Below are 18700 nucleotides of genomic sequence, written 5' to 3' on the forward strand. Positions count from 1 at the left end.
ATACTACGGTAGACCATGCTTGAGTTCGTGGCTTGCACGTCCACCTTGAATACTGAACTGAATGATCATCTGATTAACTGATCTGATCTTATCTTGCACTTTGATTTAAGATAGCTTGTGTGTTTTATGTGACATGAGATGCATGATATACATACTGATATGAATAACTGTAATTTCTGATACTGAACATGATGCTGAATAACATGATCGTGTGCTATATTTGGTGACATATTTGCATATGACATGAGTGGTATATAAATAATGATTGTCAATGAATTGGCTTGAATAATAGTTATATATAAGCTGAACTGTAACGATTCTAATTTATGATCAAATTACTTACCTCTTAGCACTGCTTTCTGAATCTCATTTCATAGCTCGTCACCTATACGAAGTATTAACGTCACTAAATCTATCTAGAAAAATGTGTCCTATAATCCCACTTAATTAAATTCATATCTTAGAACATAATCAAGTAAATATTATGTTTATCATGAAAATCAATGAATGCTAATATCTTAAAATATTTAAGATACTAATAATATATTTTTACTTCCATGATATAATTTAGTATAATACTTGGGATATATTTAATTCTATTAAAAATAAGTCATAAGAACCTCAATTCTTAAAATAAGTTTAATTTCTTAATATAATTATTCAATCTTACAAGAAATCTAATAAATATTAATATCATTTAAATATTATTAACATATTTCTTTATTTTCAATTCACAACTTAATAACATAATTATGACAACATCTATCAAAGTAATCACTAAAATTTCGTTTAATAAAATAGACTTAATCAGATTAATATTAAAATTCTAGTACACTATTACTAAGTTTACTCATAATTTAATACTTAGTAATTTAATTTAAAAATCCTTAACTAATTTCTTTAAAAATAAAGTTTTTGAACCAACATATTTATTTAATAAAATTAAACTCAACTTAAAATATTAGATCCAACCCAACTTCAAATAAAATAATCAAGTCCATATGAGTCGAAGCCCAATTAAAACAAAATATTAGTTTATGAAATCAACCCACTCAGAAAATATGAAGCCCAAGGCCCATGTGAGAAGACAGCCTATGTGCAGAACGAGTTAAGACACAAATCTGACGTAGACACTTAAAAGGCCGAGATGTAATTTAACCTTAATTCTTCAAGGTGCTTGAGTAATGCTATACAACTTCTCAATCTCAACATATTATATTTTTTTTAATTTTTTTTAATTTTTTTTAAATTTATTATTTTTAAACTAATTTAATTCTTTTATTTATTATTTATATATTAAATATTTAATAAAAAAAATAAAAGATAAAAAAATGTGATGTACAGAAGTGTGAATGGTAAGAAGTTGTTGGGTAGATTTTTTCTTTTTAAGTAAAATAAAAGCCAAAAGGCATGAGCAAGGAAACGAAATATTTGCAACAGGCCATGCGAGAGAAACAGAGGGCTCGGGAGAGAGAGTCGTGCGATACTCATCGAGAGAAGGAGGCAGAGGCGACGGCGGCTCTGGGGTGGCTGGAAGTGACCGGAGACGCTACTGGGTTCTCTGGACAGTGGTGCGACGCAAGAGAGAGAGAGTTAGAGATTTAGACCGAAACAGGAATTTATGGGGAGAGAGGGATCCCGTCGGGGGCTTACCGAAAGGAGTGGGTTCGAAGGGGTTGGGCTGGTCGGAGATTTCTGTGGCCGAGGAGAGGTGGTCCGACTTCCTTGAGGTGGCTGGCGACGGCAGCACAAATACACGGCTAAAAGCCACTACCGATAAAGATGGAGAGAGAAAACCACGGGGGAAGAGAAGGGGTTTACCGTCGGCGTGGTGGTGCTCCGATGTCCTCTGTGGAGGATTCCGGCGAGGTAAGTGGCTCGGTTTTGCAGAGGCTGTTACAGGTTTTCTGGGTTTGTTTTCCCTTATCTGCGTTTTTGTGTTGTGTTTAATATAGAGGTTTCGTGGGATTTTTATAGAGAGGGAAAGGTGAGGATTGAGGATAGGATTACTGAGCTGGTGGAGATAAGATTAGGATTACTGAGCTGGTGGAGATAAACACTGAGGCTGAAAGGATGGCTATTGAAAAACTGGAGCCAACGTAAAATAATCTAGTTGTTTGAAAAAATATCTTGGATATTACATCTACTGAACTACAGAAGAGAAACTCATAAACAAATACTAAGAAACCACAATAAATAAATAAAAAATCAATAAAAGGTAAACGAAACAATAAGATTCTTGGTGACCATGTCGAAAACTTAATAAGATCTCTTCAAAATGAAATTCACTCCATAGATGCTTAAAAACTACCTAAAGTCCACTCAAATCCCCTTCAAAACACAAAATCAACCCGTGAGATCAGTTCAACAATATTATTTATAGTCAGCAACTATGTAATATATGAACTCCCTACATAATAATTGATTTCCAAGTTTTATATAAACATTACCATGCATGCAATTAAGTTTCTTGGGGACATCACGATGATAGCACTGTTTATTTGAGGAAATAAAATTTTCTTATATGACTATTTTTGTTTATTCGAGCAAATAAAAGTCGAGTGATCTCTTTGTTCTTAATCTCAAGTTTTAGGAGATGACCAATTAGGATTAACAAGTTACAACGTACTTGGTTTTGTTGTGCTTTAAACAGGTTTGTTTATTCAGGAAATGTGTAGATTTGGGTTTTTTTTTTTTTTTGATAAGTAGTGTAGATTTGGGTTATAGTGTCTTGATTTTGATGCCTGGGTTATGGAATTTATGTATCCTCTAGTGTTGGCTTGTAACCACGATTTTCTTCCGCCATAAGTGAGGTCAATTAATAAACTTGGAGTACTATCTTCTTTCTAAAAAATAAAATTAAAATTAAAAAAAAAGGATTAACAAGTTACAAAACCTTTCCTAGGGTGTCAAATATTGTTTAATATAGTTGTACGTGTTTGAATTTTTTTTACAAAGCCGTTGCGGGATGGTCAGGCTATTAAAGATAAAAGAGCAGCCCTCGATTTAGACATCGACACGTAGGAAAAAACACAATAAGCTAGTTAGACCTCACCACATAGAATCACCACACGCAAGAGGCAAAAATTGTTGTTCTCCGAGCTCTCTTCCTCTTTTCATCTTCGTCTCCATCTCCAAGCTCTCAAGCCCGTCTCTTTGCACCTCCACCAAGAAAAGGATTTGTCTATGCTCAGATTGGATGATAATTACGACGATGCGAAAGTGAAAAAAGCATGAGCATTTTAGATTTTTATTTTTGAACTTTTCTGTCCAGAGCTTGTAAAGCTGTGAACTGATACCTGATTTTTTTTTTTTTTTTTGTGGATGGGGATGTTATGCAGGAATTCAACGATCTCTGTGGCTGAGAATCACAAAGAAGAAAAGTACCAGATAGATCTGATGGTGATGAGCTTATAAAGACCCCTTTCTTCACCGAAATCTTCATCTGAAATTTAACATTTTTTATTTGGTTTGGTTTTGCAGGCTCCTCCTCCTACCCTAAGATCATTACCAGAAAGAGATGGTGAGGTTGAATATGTGACCGTAGATTTTCTGGGTAGATTTTCATATATTAGCTTGTAATGGGTTCTGGGTAGATTTTCATATGTTAGCATTGTGTTCTAATTTTATGTGCAGGAAATTAAGCCGAAGGAAGATGAAAAGGAAGTTAAAATAGGCAAGGTAAAGGCAGTGAATGTTGGAAACAAGAGGACAAAAACTGTGGCAATTGAAGAAACCGAGTCTCAGAAGCTGGTTCTTGCGCACAAGGAGAGGAAATGCAAGGTTCAATTGTGGAGTCTCTGATCGGGTGTATGCAAATGCAGAATAAACACAATAAACAGCTTATGCGGCGCAAGGCTATTGGAGGGCTGTTTAATGAGGGGGAGCAGCCGGACCTCTCCCCAGGTTTACTCTTTTTTTTTTTCTCTTCTAAACGCACGAGGTAATTCAACATTGACACTTTTATCTTCTTATATCTATAGTTGCGTCCCTGACCATCATATAATAAAAACTTCTAACCTGATTAAGTTGGAGTTGAAATATAATTGGTTGGACCATATCAGTATTTTTCTTCCCTTTTGGCTTATGTTGAGCCAGGTTAGTCATCCATGGCCAGTTGAGAATTAAAACCCTATTTTTCAAAGGAAAACTCATTATATTATGTGAATATGTTAGATAAATTAATGATCAATACTTTTGAGGGCTCGTGATCATAATTAGTTTCAATTGGGACTGTTAATGTCAAAAAATTGCATAACAGATTGGAAATGAAGAAAGAGTCATTTATGACCCACGAGATGATTTGGGCTTCGATACGGTGCTCGTTGCGTTCATCCATAACATAAATAATAAATAAACGAATAAAAATAAATAAAAGAGAGATGAATTCACGTGGTTCGACATAAAAGTCTATGTCAACGGATTGTTGGGGGCAAAATCGATTATATCAGGTGGTGATTTTACAATGTTTCATGGCATCACATATTGCTCAGTACAATGGGAGAATTTAGTCTCAGAAGAGTTGGTGGAGAGTGCATAGAGAGAGCCAGTCTAGAGCCCCCTATTTGTGGAGGAGCTGCTCCTTATATAGAGGTTATTTTCTTGGAGTGATAAAGTCCAACTTGACTTGTGATATCTTTTCCTTTTAGGGGTCTAAGCCAACTTCTTTACCTTATATTTTTCCTGTCTTATCTCTTGATTTTATCTCTTTCCTTAGTGATAGGTTTCAAGAGGATTTAACCCAGTCAATTTAGTCCCCAACAGATGCCCTCGATTCTTAAGGTCAACCTGATTAATGCCAAAAATTGCACAGCAAATTGGAAAGGAAGAAAGAGTCATCCTCGACCCACAAGATGATTCGGGCTTCAATATGATGCTCGTGGCGTTCATGCATAGCATAAATAATAAATAAGTAAATAAAAGAGACATAAATTTATATGGTTCAGCATAAAAGCTTAATTCCATGGGTTTTTGGGGGAAAAATTCACTATATCAAGTGGTGATTTTACAATGTCTCATAGCCTCTAAGGCTATGTTTGGCAAGTGAGAGTACCTCAAGTACTCTCACTACTATTCTTTATTTTATTATTACTTTTTACTTACTTTTCTACTATTCATTACTTTTCACCTACTTTTTACTACTATTTAATATTTTATTATTACTTTTTCATTACTATTCACAAACATTCTCAATACTTCTCACTACCCAAACGTATTCAAAGACTCACATATCGTTCAATATAATGAGAGAATTTAGTCTCAAAAGAGTTGGTGAAGAGTGCATGGAGAGAACTGATCTAGAGCCCCCTATTTGTAGGGGAGTTGCTCCTTATATAGAGTTTATTTTCTTGGAGTGATAGAGTCCAACTTGACTTGTGATATATTTTCTTTTTAGGAGTCTGAGTCAACATTTTTACCTTATCTCCTTCATACCTTATCTTTTGGTTTTATCTCTTCCCTTAGTGATAGTTTTTTAGAGGGTTTGACCCAGTCAATTTAGTCCTTGACAGATGCTCGCAATTTATAAGGTCAACTTGTTTACTGTCAAAAATTGCCAACAGACCAGAAATGAAGAAAGAGTATCCCCGACCCACGAAATGATTCGGGCTTCGATAAGGCACTTGTCGTGTTCATCCATAACAGAAATAATAAATAAGCGAATAAAAGTAAATAAAAGAGACATAAATTTACGTGGTTCGGCATAAAAGTCTACGTCCAAGTGTTGTTGGGGCAAAATTCACTATATCAGGTTGTAATTTTACAATGTCTCATGGCTTCACATATCGCTCAATATAATGAGAGAATTTAGTCTTAGAAGTGTTGGTGGAGAATGCAAGGAGAGAGACGGTCCTGAACTCCCTATTTGTGAGGAGTTGCTCCTTAAGAGATTATTACTTTTTAGTGATAGTCTAACTTAACTTGTGATATATATTTTTTTTATGAGTCTAAACCAACTTTTTTGCCTTATCTTTTTCCTGCCTTATTTTTTGACTTTATCTCTTAATGATAGGTTTTCAGTAGGTTTGATCCAATCAATTTAGTTCGGACCATATATAATCTAAAATTTCTATACGCTAAATCGTTCGCGAAAACAAAATTATAGAGATGATTTACTTGGCATTGTAGACAAAAAAAAAAGGAGGATGTCGATGGAGATGAAATTGAGATTGGGCTAGGCTTGCTAGGTTAATGCTGTAAGTCCATAGACGTGCTCAATAAAGTAAATCCTTGGGCCCATTAAGGTAATTAGGACTTAGGAGAAAAACCTGCAAAGTATCAGCCACAAACGCTTTCAATTGGGCCAACCAACCTGTGTTAGAGAGCCCATAAATCAGCCTAATGGAGTTATTTGAAAGCCCAATAATGCTGATTTTATCTTTAAAAAAATGATTGGTATAAATCTAAAACGTACGTGTAATCATTTAGGAAAAAATGGGACCACCATAAAAATGGTATTAATGGTATTTTGGCCCAATTATTTTTTTTAATTCAACAATATTCAGAATGAATAATTTTGAGTAGGGATCTCATAGATTCATAGGCTATATGATCGATTGGTATAAAACGTCGAAATTGATCTAATTGGATGCACTGAAATATTTCAATATATATCAATCGAATGGTTCTACTTTTGGAAGAGTATAAGTGAAGGCTGTGGACAATTAGCGGCACCTCGGTAATATACATATATATATATATATATATATTTATATATATATATATATTACGGTTTGCCATGTTTTGTGAAAAGAATAAAAACAAGAAAAATGCTACTATGTTGTCCCAAACGTACTGCTCAGTTTGACCGTTTGGTAATTTTTTTTATCGAATAATAATAAAAATGATTTTAAGTGTATTGATATATTTTTTTATTTTTTAAAAATATTTAAAAATATTAAAAAAATATTAAAAAAATATGAATAAAAAAATTAAAAAAATAAAAAAATTATTTTTACAACTAGCGGTAACACCAAGCGATACTACTTGGGAGGCAAAGTAGCATCGCTCTGAAAACAAAGGCACAAATGGGACTAGTTATAATCAACCAGTATTTCAATAATAAATGAGTAATGTTACTTATAGTTATAAAATTCGTAAATATTATGCAGTCGTAGAATTTACAAGAACTGTGCAATAGCTTTAAAAAAAATAATCTATTATTAAATTTTTTTTATGTAAATTTTATATTTATTTATATTTTTTAAAAATAATTATATAATAATTACAGATTCACGATTGCACCTGTAGTTTCTCATAATAAATTGATTAAGAAGGCATTTAAGACAGCAAAGTCCAAATTCCTCAAGTCAGCAACTTACTGTTTTTAAAATTAAGATCATTGCTAAGCAAATCTCTGTACATTGGGACGAGGAGCAGCTTTCTACATTGGGAGGACGCTTGGATCTGCCTCAGCCGGTAAGAAATGATTTATAAATTTCGTATAAATCTTTGTAAAAAAGTGAATCTCATTTTAAAAAAAGTATAAAAAAAATTATTCTTTATTAGTGAGATCTATTTTTTTAATAAAAAACTTATTAGTGGGATCTATTTCTTTATTCTATATTATTTATATATATGTATATATATATACACTAGTAGTAGGTAACATCCAAGGGACGTTTGCCTAAGATAAAGATTCTATATTTAAATTATGTTAAAATTTTAATTATTTATATAATTTTATTTTTTAAAAATATTTAACAAAATTTTATCATTTATTTAATAATAAATATTAGTATTTTATAAATTAAATTTGATAATTTATTTCTATATGATATTTATATGTTGATTATCTATTTTAAATTAATTTAAATCAGTATTTAAATTTTTAACATTAGATCAAATTTGGAGATTTATGATGAAAGATCAGATTTAAATTCCAAAAACTTTCTTTTTCCCCTCGCTTTCCCTTTCTCCCTCTCTCTCTTTCCGCTCAACCACGTCTTCCCTCTCTCATCCAATCTCCTCCCTCAAGCAATCGTGCTCCACCGTATGGTGTCACCGACCACGTTACCAGCTTCTCCTCACAGTGGCGACCAAACCCCATTGTCGAAGCCCCTTGGAAGCTCCTCCCTTAGCCGCACGCGAGCAATTCGAAATAGGTCTCAACGCACGGGTTCTCTACCCTTGAGCCACCGCTGCTTAGCCCCTGCTCCACCAAGCACCACCACCGAGTTCCCCTCACGCTGTGGACCACTTCCATGGAAACTCACCACCTTTAGCTCCTCCCTAGCCCCACCACGCAGCGCCTCTACACGCACGAGTTTCTCCCCATAGTGTTGCCGTTAGCCAAGCCCACCACGACGGCCTAGATCCGCATCACCACGACAGCCTTGATCTGCCGCCTACAGCCCACAACACCACCACCAGCCTTCCACGACACCTCCCCTGCTCCTCCATGCCCAGCTTTCTACCTCTCCCATTTTGTAATTTTGTAAATTTGTAAATTTTGTGATTTTGTAGAATTAGAATGATTTACGGTGAGTTTGTGATCATCCTACAGTGATTTTGAGTTGATTTCAGTGAGTTTGATCTGTGCTTGCTATGATTTTGTGATCTGTCGTTGTGATTTTGTGATCTATTGTGGTGATTTTGTGATATTTTTGTGGTGATTGTGTGATCTATTGTGCTGAATATTGGTTTGAGAATATAAAGAGGGACGAAGAAGAAAAACGTAAAATAAGAGTATTGTTCATTATTACTGTTTAAGTATAAATATATATATAAGTAATGTTACGTACAGTCGTAGAATGCGTAAATGTCGTGCAGTCGTTTTGAAAAAAAGTGGAGTCTACTATTAAAAAATTAATTTATTTTCATATAGATTTCATATTTATTCACTTTTTTTAAAGTAATTATACGACACTTACACACTCACAATTACAAATATCATTTCTCTATATATATTCCCCTTATTTTCAACATTATTTATGTAAACTACACTCTTATTAGCTATATTAACTACTCGAGATGCTGGAAAATCTCTCCACGCAACCCAATGCATTTTTAGATATTCTCAACATGCAAAGTTGTGCAACTCGATCCAATAAGGTTTTATTAACTTTACTCAGATATATTTTATAATAGATGTAAAGACATAATATAATATTAGAGTTCATACTATTTATCGATTAATATTTAATGTTGTTACAGATTATATCTATTTTTATTTAGATTATAAAAAATCCGAATAAAAAAATATTATTATATATAAATTTGAAGGCGTGCAAATTTAAAAAAAGAAGTTAAAAATCCATTATAAAATTTGCCGTTCTTGAATGTGCAGTCTTCTACGTATTCCATTTAAAAAAAAAAAATCTAAAATTTACATACAAAATTAAATTTAAAACAATGACTTCTACTATTTTTCAAAAAAATTAGACGAGAGCTGCACAACTCCAATTCTACATATAACATTACACTTGTCTAATAAATCTCACTTTTATCGATAAGATTTTACAAAACATAGGATACCTAAATTACCCATATCATTTTTCATAAAATATATCCAATATCATCTCGTTCCTAATCATCCACAAAAATTATGCCACGAGGGCTTGAGTAATGGAAGACCCATGATCTCTTCGTCTCTATCCCGCAAGTTGCTGTAGATTAAGCTAAAAAGACAATTAACAAAAAAAAAAAAAAAAAAAGGATAAACGACGGACTTCTTTACGAAATAAATAAACAGATATTGGGAAAGGTAGAGCAGCAGAGGACTCGGCTAGCTAGCTAGATGCACTTCATGCAACCCAACTGATTTAGAAGTTCATACTTTATTCTAATATTATATTAGGATACATAGCCCCTGGCACAACACTCCATTCCTAGATAAAAACAAATCCCAGGAGATGTTTATGCAAGAAAAGTTGATGTTTACTAGCTAATATATATATATATATATATATATATATATAGGCAAATCAGACTGTTGGACATGTTCCATGATAAGATCGAGGCCCCTCAATATCCCTAGCTAATCTATGGAACACGCATAACATCCATTGTTTTCCCCTCCCACTTCAATAATAACCTTGATGATTTTGACCAAGTCGTTGCTAATTCCCAAGAGATGCTTATCTTTTTGGTTTCGATTATTATGCATAGCTTGAACGTGATCATGATGTACCTTAGATTTGGTTTATTTGAATTAAAATCGAAAATCTCGGTTGTTAGGATGGATCATAAACATTTTACAGCTCACTGGATTGATCAAGCTGGAATAAAAAAGATGATCAAGATGGCGGGTGGTGGGCAGGAATATCGATCGAGAATGATATGCCCAAGATCTATATATGGCATAATGTTGACAAGGGTTTCACCAACCTCATGATTCATGATGAGCAACCACCTAATATATACCTCTTTTCCAAGAAAACTAATATAACTAAAAAAAAAATGTGTAATATTTATACAACTATCTAGCATTATTCTAATAAAAAAAAATTAATATAGTATTATAATTTCTTTGCTGTGATGTGGAAAAGAAGTTCATGTCCTGACCATTTTCATTGCTGAAATATTAAAAGCCAATTTGGGTTGAGTGCTGTGTGGAATAAGTAAAGGGACCACGCGCGGGATATCATGATCACAAGGAAACGAAAAAAGGCAATAAGAGAGGCCATGTACATGCATGTACGTACGTACTGAGGAGATTCATGCATGGTTTCGATCGGAACAAGTAACCTCAACGATTAATAATTGACCCGTACGTCTCCCGCTGCTCTCCCAATCCATTCCTTCTTGAGTATTGACATGACACAATATATTTTCACAGCACATCTCATAATAATATTGTAAGATAGTGATATTTTTATATTTACAGTCGTGAGTGTACAAGTACTATACAATCATTTTAAAAAAAGTGAATAAATATGATATTCATATAAAAAGAAATTAATTTTTTAATAATAGACCCCACTCTTTTTCAAAGCGACTACACGACATTTGTACATTTTATAATTGTATATAACATTACTCTATAAGAAAATATTGTGTATAAATCATTTTCCTTCTTTGAAAGATAATGGGCATCTTCTAGTTGTAAAGAGAAGCTTATACTATGTAAGCTCATGCAATCGTTTAGGAGGAAATAAAATTAAAAAAAAAATAAAAATAAATATGATTGTGTAATATATGTAATGATGAATAGTAAAATTCTTTATATATTTATTCATACCGAATGTATTATAAAGTTATGTATAAACTTTATTATTATTATTTTTAAATTTTTTTGTGACTGATGTGACTCCAGAACAAGCTGTGGTTATACGTTAAGTTGTAAGTTGGAAAACTCAAATCTTTGTAATTTATGTTGTCGAAAATAGATTGTCCCTGTGATTTTTCTTTTTCTTTTTCTTTTTTCAAGTAAAGCATCGCAATCCATTTTCACAAATTCGACTTACAAATTTACCAATTACCATGAATAAATTGGTTAATAAAGGACATTCGGTTCATTTCATTTTTAGATGCCCCTCAACAAACATCCTTAAATTTCCAGAAGTTGCAGCATTGCTCAAATCATTGTTCCATATTGCCTCCCAGCAACCCATCAAACAACTTGCACCACGTTGTTTTTTTTTTTTTGTTTCATTGGAAGGGTGCGCTGGAAATAATTTTAATTAACTAAGATTAGATATAAGCTATCTATGCAATACAACTAAGCCCAAACACACAGATTCATAAAAGAGAGTGACCTAATTTTGTATGTAGCATTTTGAGTGTGAATGTTGTGTATAACATCTCTGTGCTGGAAGTTTGGAGGGTTATTGAGGGAGCCAAATAATGTTGTTCACTTTCTTGAGTCCGAAAAGATCTGAAGGAATCATGATCGCTGCAATTTTCTAACTTACAGCCTGTGATTCATCATACAGCCCTGTTTGCCTGCATCAGGACCCTTCTAAGTTCGCTGGCAATACCAGGCAACAGAACTGGTTTCCGAATGATTCCATTCATTCCAACATGCATACATTTTTCCCACACATCTTCATCGGCACTTGCTGTCAAGGCAATGATCAGTGGCCAACTCTGGCTACGAAATTTCCGAATTCTCATTGCAACTTCATAACCATCTAACTCAGGCATCTGTAGATCCAAAAGAACGATTTGGATAGAAGAACCTGCTGGACTAATAACACCAAGGCATTCAAATCCAGAAGAAACAGCAGTGACAACACAACCAAGCTTTTCAAGCAGCTTTCGTGTCACAGTCCTGTTCACATTGTCATCATCAGCTAGTAGAACTTGTAAGCCTCTTAAAAGGGAGTTAGAATGTGGGTGCTCTGAAGATTCTCCAGGTTCTGAGATGGATATTGCAATGGATGGTTGGAGTCGAAACCGAAGAACAAGTGCCATGCTTTGAGCAAACCCTTGAGGGTGAGGAATGACCCATATATTGCCTTGCATCAACTGCAACAATAGATGAGTGGTCGGATATTTGAAAAAGAGTTGGTAAAAAATAAAGACTTTGTCAGAGCTATACAGTTGCGTCAACAGGTGTAAAGTTAAAAATGGATATAGCCTGAAACCAACTAAAACAGCACTAGCAGTAGCCCTTTCTCATTCTGTGAGATACTCATAAGAAAAAAAAAATATGAAAACAAATCCTATATTACAATGGTTCCATCTTGTAATAATGCAAATACATATTTGGACCCTTTACAAGGGACGATCGTGACAATGGCATCCAAAGTTCTGGATTTTAAGATTTCAAAAACCATTGAGAGCAACTCTGTAATACCCTACTCCCCAAGTCTAACAATAAAATCACTTTTAAAAATTCTCGGAAACTGGAGTGCTACTACTGAATCTAACTTAAAAATATATATTTTTTCTAAAGGAAGTGTCAAGTATAAAGATTCATTATAATAAATAGAGTCGTTTTGTATTAAAACACTGAAATCATAAATGCGAGTGCGCGGAAACATTTATTAAAATTTCTCAATATATGTGCCTTAAAAATCATAACTTAAAATCTTTGTACATGATTAGGCCACTATCATGTCTTCCTAGACTAAGTATCATCTTGTAGCTTTACCTTCATAAATATTATGAAGGTGGTTTAAAAACATTAAAAAAACTAAAATGAGTTGATGATTCAGTAAGAAACTTATCATAACGTAAACATACTTAACAAGGTTTTCATAAAATATTTCATGTTGAGCTTAAAATCATGTTGATCATACTGATGTTTATGCTATGCATGATTGATATATAATTAACTAACTGATCTGATTTATTTGACACATTTAACTATGTGTACATGGTTGTGCACCGGACCCACGTCCTGTGACCGCAAGGGGAGCTGCTGATAGTATTCTGGCATATATTATGGTGGACCACGCTTGAGTCTGTGGCTTGCACATCCACCCTGAAACTGCATTGGTACCATGCATCTAAATAGCCATATGATTAACTATTCTGAGTTTATCTTACACTTGATCTTATAAAACTTATGTGTTTTATGCAATGTGAGATACATATAATACATATATAACTATAATATGCAGAATGAAACATGATGAATGGCGTGTTTGCAAATACTATGACATGCATGATATGTAAACACTAGCTTCCAAAAAACTAGCTTTAATAACAATATCTATAACTAGCTAACATATGCTAATCTTACATTTGATCTTATAAAATCTTATGTGTTTTATGCAGTGTGAGATACATATAATGCATATATAACTATAATATGCAGAATGAAACATGATGAATGACGTGCTTGCAAATATTATGGCATGCATGATACGTAAATACTGGCTTCCAAAAAATTAGCTTTAATAATAATATCTATAACTAACTAACATATACTAATCCTAAGTACCTTGGGTTCAGCCGTTGCACTTATGGAGGTTTATGGTTTTTTTAAAATAACACGCGGAAGAGAGATATTTATAGAGAGATTTGGAAGAGGGTGTCGATGAGTTTGAGTTGAATTCAGTTATATGTAGTGACACTAATCTGCTGAACACTCAATCGTGATCATCTAAGTAGAGAATTTGAATTTAAAAACATAATCTAGCAGTTCATTCAATATAGGATTGACAGTGACTGAGACTGCGTAGGAGACTTCAATCAGTGATGATTTAAAGTTGAAATAAATTTCTAATGGCCAATCTTTAAATTCTAAAAAGAGTAACTCATTCAATACTAAGTGGGATTTAACCTAATTACTGAGCCAAATTAAAACTTTTAATCAACTTTAATAATTTATCATTCGTAGATTTATCCAATATAGCTCATTAAATATAATTTAGGTCTAATAAAAATTATTAATATTTCGACTTGAGAATTATCGGGCCGGATTGTTACAAGCTCAAACTGAGCCATACATTAAGGCACACTAAGTTCTTCACACAAAACATGCAGAAAGTTCGTAGTGTGGGCAATCAAACCCAGATAAAGCTCAAACAAACCAAACAAGAAAACCGTGTACAATGACAGTACATGTTAATTGAAAATAGCATAGTAAACAAAATAGCGTTAGTTCTTATGCTTCCCAAGTGGTCAACCAAAGAAGCATTCTACTGCATCAGAGGGGTTAATTTATTTGGTTTTAAGAACTACTTGTTTCAGTTTTTATAACCAATCAGAGCCATTTTTCAAGGAAAAAACAAAAGTACCATTTACATGCGCCATCAGCTTTGTGTAATAGTAGTTATTTCCGGCGGAACCCTTCTTCACAATTATTTTCTGTTTCAAGTCTTCCATTACTCAGAAAAAGAAAAGTATAGCATCAAAATTCTAATGTTTCTGAGTCTTATATTACTCAAAAATCACAGCTATGTATGCACTCAGTCTATCATTTTTTTTATGAATATGCATGCACTCAATCTATCATTCTCACCTGCACTAGCCTCTTGCAAATGCTGAAGCTCAAGCTCTCCTCAAGTCCATCACTGGCATACCTCCTACCACCAGTCTGTGCTGTTGAAACTGATCCCTCCGACTGAGAACTGCAATTTTTTATCGCAATTTCAAATCTAATATATACATACCCATCAGATGAACTATGTCTCCAGGTCGACCAGATATGATCATTCCTTCCTTGACTTCGACTCTCAGAAAAAACCCTGAGTATGACAAATTCCCCTCCATTGTTTACATCCAACAGGTTCCCAACCATATGCAAAATCACCTGGAAAACTCTTTTTTCATCACCCGTTACATGATCTGGCAGTGACTTCTCTACCTCGATTGCAAAGCCAAAGCCATTATAGACAGACAAGCACTTTGCTAAGCAAGCTGCTTCTCTAATCATGGAATGCAAGTGAAATGATCTCATCTCTAACGGGAATCTTCCACTATCTTTCCTAGCATTGTCCATCGCATCATTTACCAAGGTTGATAGAACACTGCTAGTCCTCACCATTGTGTTAACAATAGTTCGTTGCTCACTACTCATATTCTCATCCAGCATCATTGAAAGCAAACCCAAAATTGAGTGCATTGGCCTCCTCATCCCATCACTCATTACCTTTTGAAACGAATTTCTTGCCTGGCTTGCCATCATGGCATTCATCTTTTCCTGTTGCAATGCTCGATTTCGCTCCGCCAATTTATCTCTCATGAGCTTGGACTCTTCAAGGAGTGCAGCATGGGAAAGAGCCACAGCAACCTGATCAGCAACAACCTTAATTATCTCAAGTTCTTGGCTGCTCCAAGATCTAGGTTGTCCACTTGGAAGAACCAAAACCAATATTGCATAACAAGCCTGCCTCATCTCAGGAGTTCCCCCTTTGAAATTGGAAACCCGAAGCATTGGCATTCGAATTGCAGCCACGGGTCCCGGTTCACCTGACTCTCCACTGCTTGAAGCAGCAAGTGCTGAGTCGGGGCTAAGGATATTTACTTCATCACTCACCTTGATCATTGCAACATCTGGATCAGTAATTGGTATGGAAAAATTATAGGTACCTGAATATTTCCTTCCATAAGCCTCATGGGTCAGGTGCATCTCTGTTTTCTTCTCATCAGGCATCCAAACTGCACAGCTCTGCAAACCCAAAGTTTCAGATAGTTCGATTAGAGTCGTGTACAGAATCGTATGCCTATCAAGTGAATTCCGAATCACTTGTGTAAGCATCCGAACATGCAAACCAGCTTCTTTCTGTTTCCTTATTATTCCAACCTCTCGTCCAAGATCCCAAGTCTTCTTCTTCAACATGAATTCCCTCACCTTCACTTTGAGAAGCAGAGGGATGAGAGTGATGAGCGTTATAGCTGTGGCACAAGAGACCAAAGCAGTGAGAATCTTGAAGACAGTGAGAGCCAGCATTAGCTGAAATGGGTGTGGACCATAAGTCCATCCATTGAGCAAATGGGTCAATCCACACAGAACAATGAAGGCAATGAATTGAAATAGAACCCATTTGAAAGGGACGTTCGAGCAGCTGACAAAGTAAAGAAGCTCAATGGGGATCGAGAAGTAGGCCACGGCAATCAAGAAATCACTCACTTTCTGGCACTGTAGAATGCTCTCAATGCTCCATAAGCTACCCTCGTCTTCGCAATTACATCGGGGATATCCATTATCGGCAGCAGATACCGATAAAATAAACAGTGAAATCAACAGCGCAGATGCCAATGCCTTAAACATTGCACCCAAACAACTGTTTCTTCAATCCATCTAACAATAAAGTTTGAATCTTCCAATTTTAGTACGGACTATACTTCTGCAACAAAATGTCTTCAACTAGAATCTCAGAATCCCATCTTCAATACTCATTTCCTGTCAAAGAACATGTTCAGAAAAACTGGGAAGCTTAATCAAAATCTGCAGAATTTAATTGGAATGCTTTAAGATCTAACACACCAACAAGCCTGCTTTAAAAACTATTTTTTAAAATATAACAATTTAGCTTCGTTCTCTTTCTCTATAATTTTTCCTTAATCGGTTCAGTATAGCTTCTCGATACTACAGTAAATTCATGAATAGTACAGCGGTGAAGATGACGACATTTTTCTCAACCGATATAATATTCTAAAAGAAGAAGAGTAGCCAAAGAACTTCCAAGAAAGACATAAAAACAAAAACCATAAATAAGAAAACCATTTTCAAGTATCGGAGAAGTAAGCACCAACCTTCACAATGCAAAGGAATCCAAAAATAAAACGGAGAAAAAGATCCAGACATGTAGACCAAAAGTAGAAACGGTAGCTGAGAGCTACAGCCTCAGCTCTGGATTTTGCAATCAAGCGCAGCTTCAGATCTTCACACCCACATGCAGAGCCTTTTAGACGCCCATCAATCCAATCGGTTTTTCGTTTGCTATCTGTTCATCAGGAGGAAAAATCAAATCCACACTGACACCGTCCATTGATACATATCAGCAACTCCCCGCCCCCGCCACCACTACCTCCTCTTCCTCCATTGGACTAAAACGTGATAGAAGCCAGTCAATAAATCCCGATGCGCATATCAAAATCCAGCTCTCCCAGAACAAAACCGGCCGGCCCGCCGTGTAAATCGCTTGTACACTATCCGCCAAACCACGTACAAAAAGCAAACCCGAAACGGACGTTCTTTTTCGCCCTTTTTTTCCCAACTCTTCAGCTACCACCTTTATGGCAATAAAAGAAAGTAAATTATGACTCCTCCGTATTCTCCTTCTCCAACGTTCCTTCCCTTCTCTCTTTTCTCTGTATCTCTCGCTCTCACTGTTTTCTAAATTCCCAAACGAACCCGAAAATAAAAGTCGAAAGAAAAATCGCTCCGCAGAGAAATCCAGAGAGAGAGAGAGAGAGGAAGAAGGAGAGAGGGGGGGTTTCCGCGCCGTTGTTTCGTGGGGGTGGGGGAGGAATTAAAGGGAAGAAGGAAGGGGAAAAGGTGGGGGAGAGGATGTGGGTCCCGCTGAGTGGTTTTTAACATGAAGAGTACTTGGACGCTCTTTTGAAACTTTAGCGTCCTCGTCAGATAAAACTTTCAAAAAGTTTAGAGAAAAAAAAAAAAAAAAAAGGATATTTTTCAACGTCTTGTATTTTCATCGGATTTTCATAATAGCGTCCTAAGTGAACAGGATCTCGATAAAACAAATTTAGTACTTATACATATAAAATATTATACATATTAAGTAGCAATTTTATTTTTCTAAAAAAATTAATTTTAATTTAATTTTAAATTTTAAATTTTTATTATTTTTAATAACTGATATAGCTAATAGCACGTATGGCTATATAAATAAAATAAAATATCTATATATATAGTATTTTTCTCAAAAAATATATATATATAGTATTTTATATATTTTTAAGTATTTTTTATTCAAAAAATACTTTGGATATTTTATAAACTAATTCTTTTGAAAATATTATTTTTTATTTTAAAAATTATCATCTCATATTTTAAGTGAATATTTATAATCGGTATAAATGGTGCTATGGATAAAATTAAGACCAAATCTAATATTATTCTTAAATAGAAGTCATAAAATAAATAATAACATTTTCAGACTAAAAACGTATAATTGAAAGTTTATTTATTTATTTTTGTCTGAAACGTTTCTTTCCTTTGCTTTGCTTGTAACCTTTTTGAAACCAAACCCGCTTGTGGTAATAGCATTATTTTATTTCGTCACACGTGCCTTCTACAGAACTGGTTTAGACATATGGATCCAGAAAAAGGTATTGGCTACTGTCCAGATCGGTAGTCGAGACCGGTTTCTGGATTTTCACTTTTGAAATTCGATTTTAA

General features: G+C 34.5%; 1 protein-coding gene and 1 long non-coding RNA gene across 2 annotated transcripts; one reads left to right on the forward strand and one right to left on the reverse strand.

The window, feature by feature from the left end:
* The first annotated feature begins 1557 nt into the window (after positions 1–1557).
* LOC108983535 lies at positions 1558–4058 on the forward strand. Its single transcript, XR_001994890.2, has 4 exons — positions 1558–1869; positions 3342–3402; positions 3484–3523; positions 3637–4058. It is a non-coding gene; the product is annotated as an uncharacterized LOC108983535 (long non-coding RNA).
* Positions 4059–11456: 7398 nt separating this feature from the next.
* Positions 11457–17766, reverse strand: LOC108983523 (ethylene receptor 2-like). Its single transcript, XM_018955176.2, has 3 exons — positions 17092–17766; positions 14855–16738; positions 11457–12408 (listed from the first exon to the last, which is right to left on the reverse strand). The coding sequence occupies exons 2-3, from the start codon at positions 16604–16606 to the stop codon at positions 11866–11868; spliced, it is 2295 nt and encodes a 764-aa protein (XP_018810721.1). The 5' UTR covers positions 16607–16738; positions 17092–17766; the 3' UTR covers positions 11457–11865.
* Between the last annotated feature and the right edge of the window lie 934 nt (positions 17767–18700).

Source organism: Juglans regia, chromosome 12, assembly GCF_001411555.2.
Source record: "Juglans regia cultivar Chandler chromosome 12, Walnut 2.0, whole genome shotgun sequence".
In the NCBI taxonomy this organism is placed as follows: Eukaryota; Viridiplantae; Streptophyta; class Magnoliopsida; order Fagales; family Juglandaceae; genus Juglans; species Juglans regia.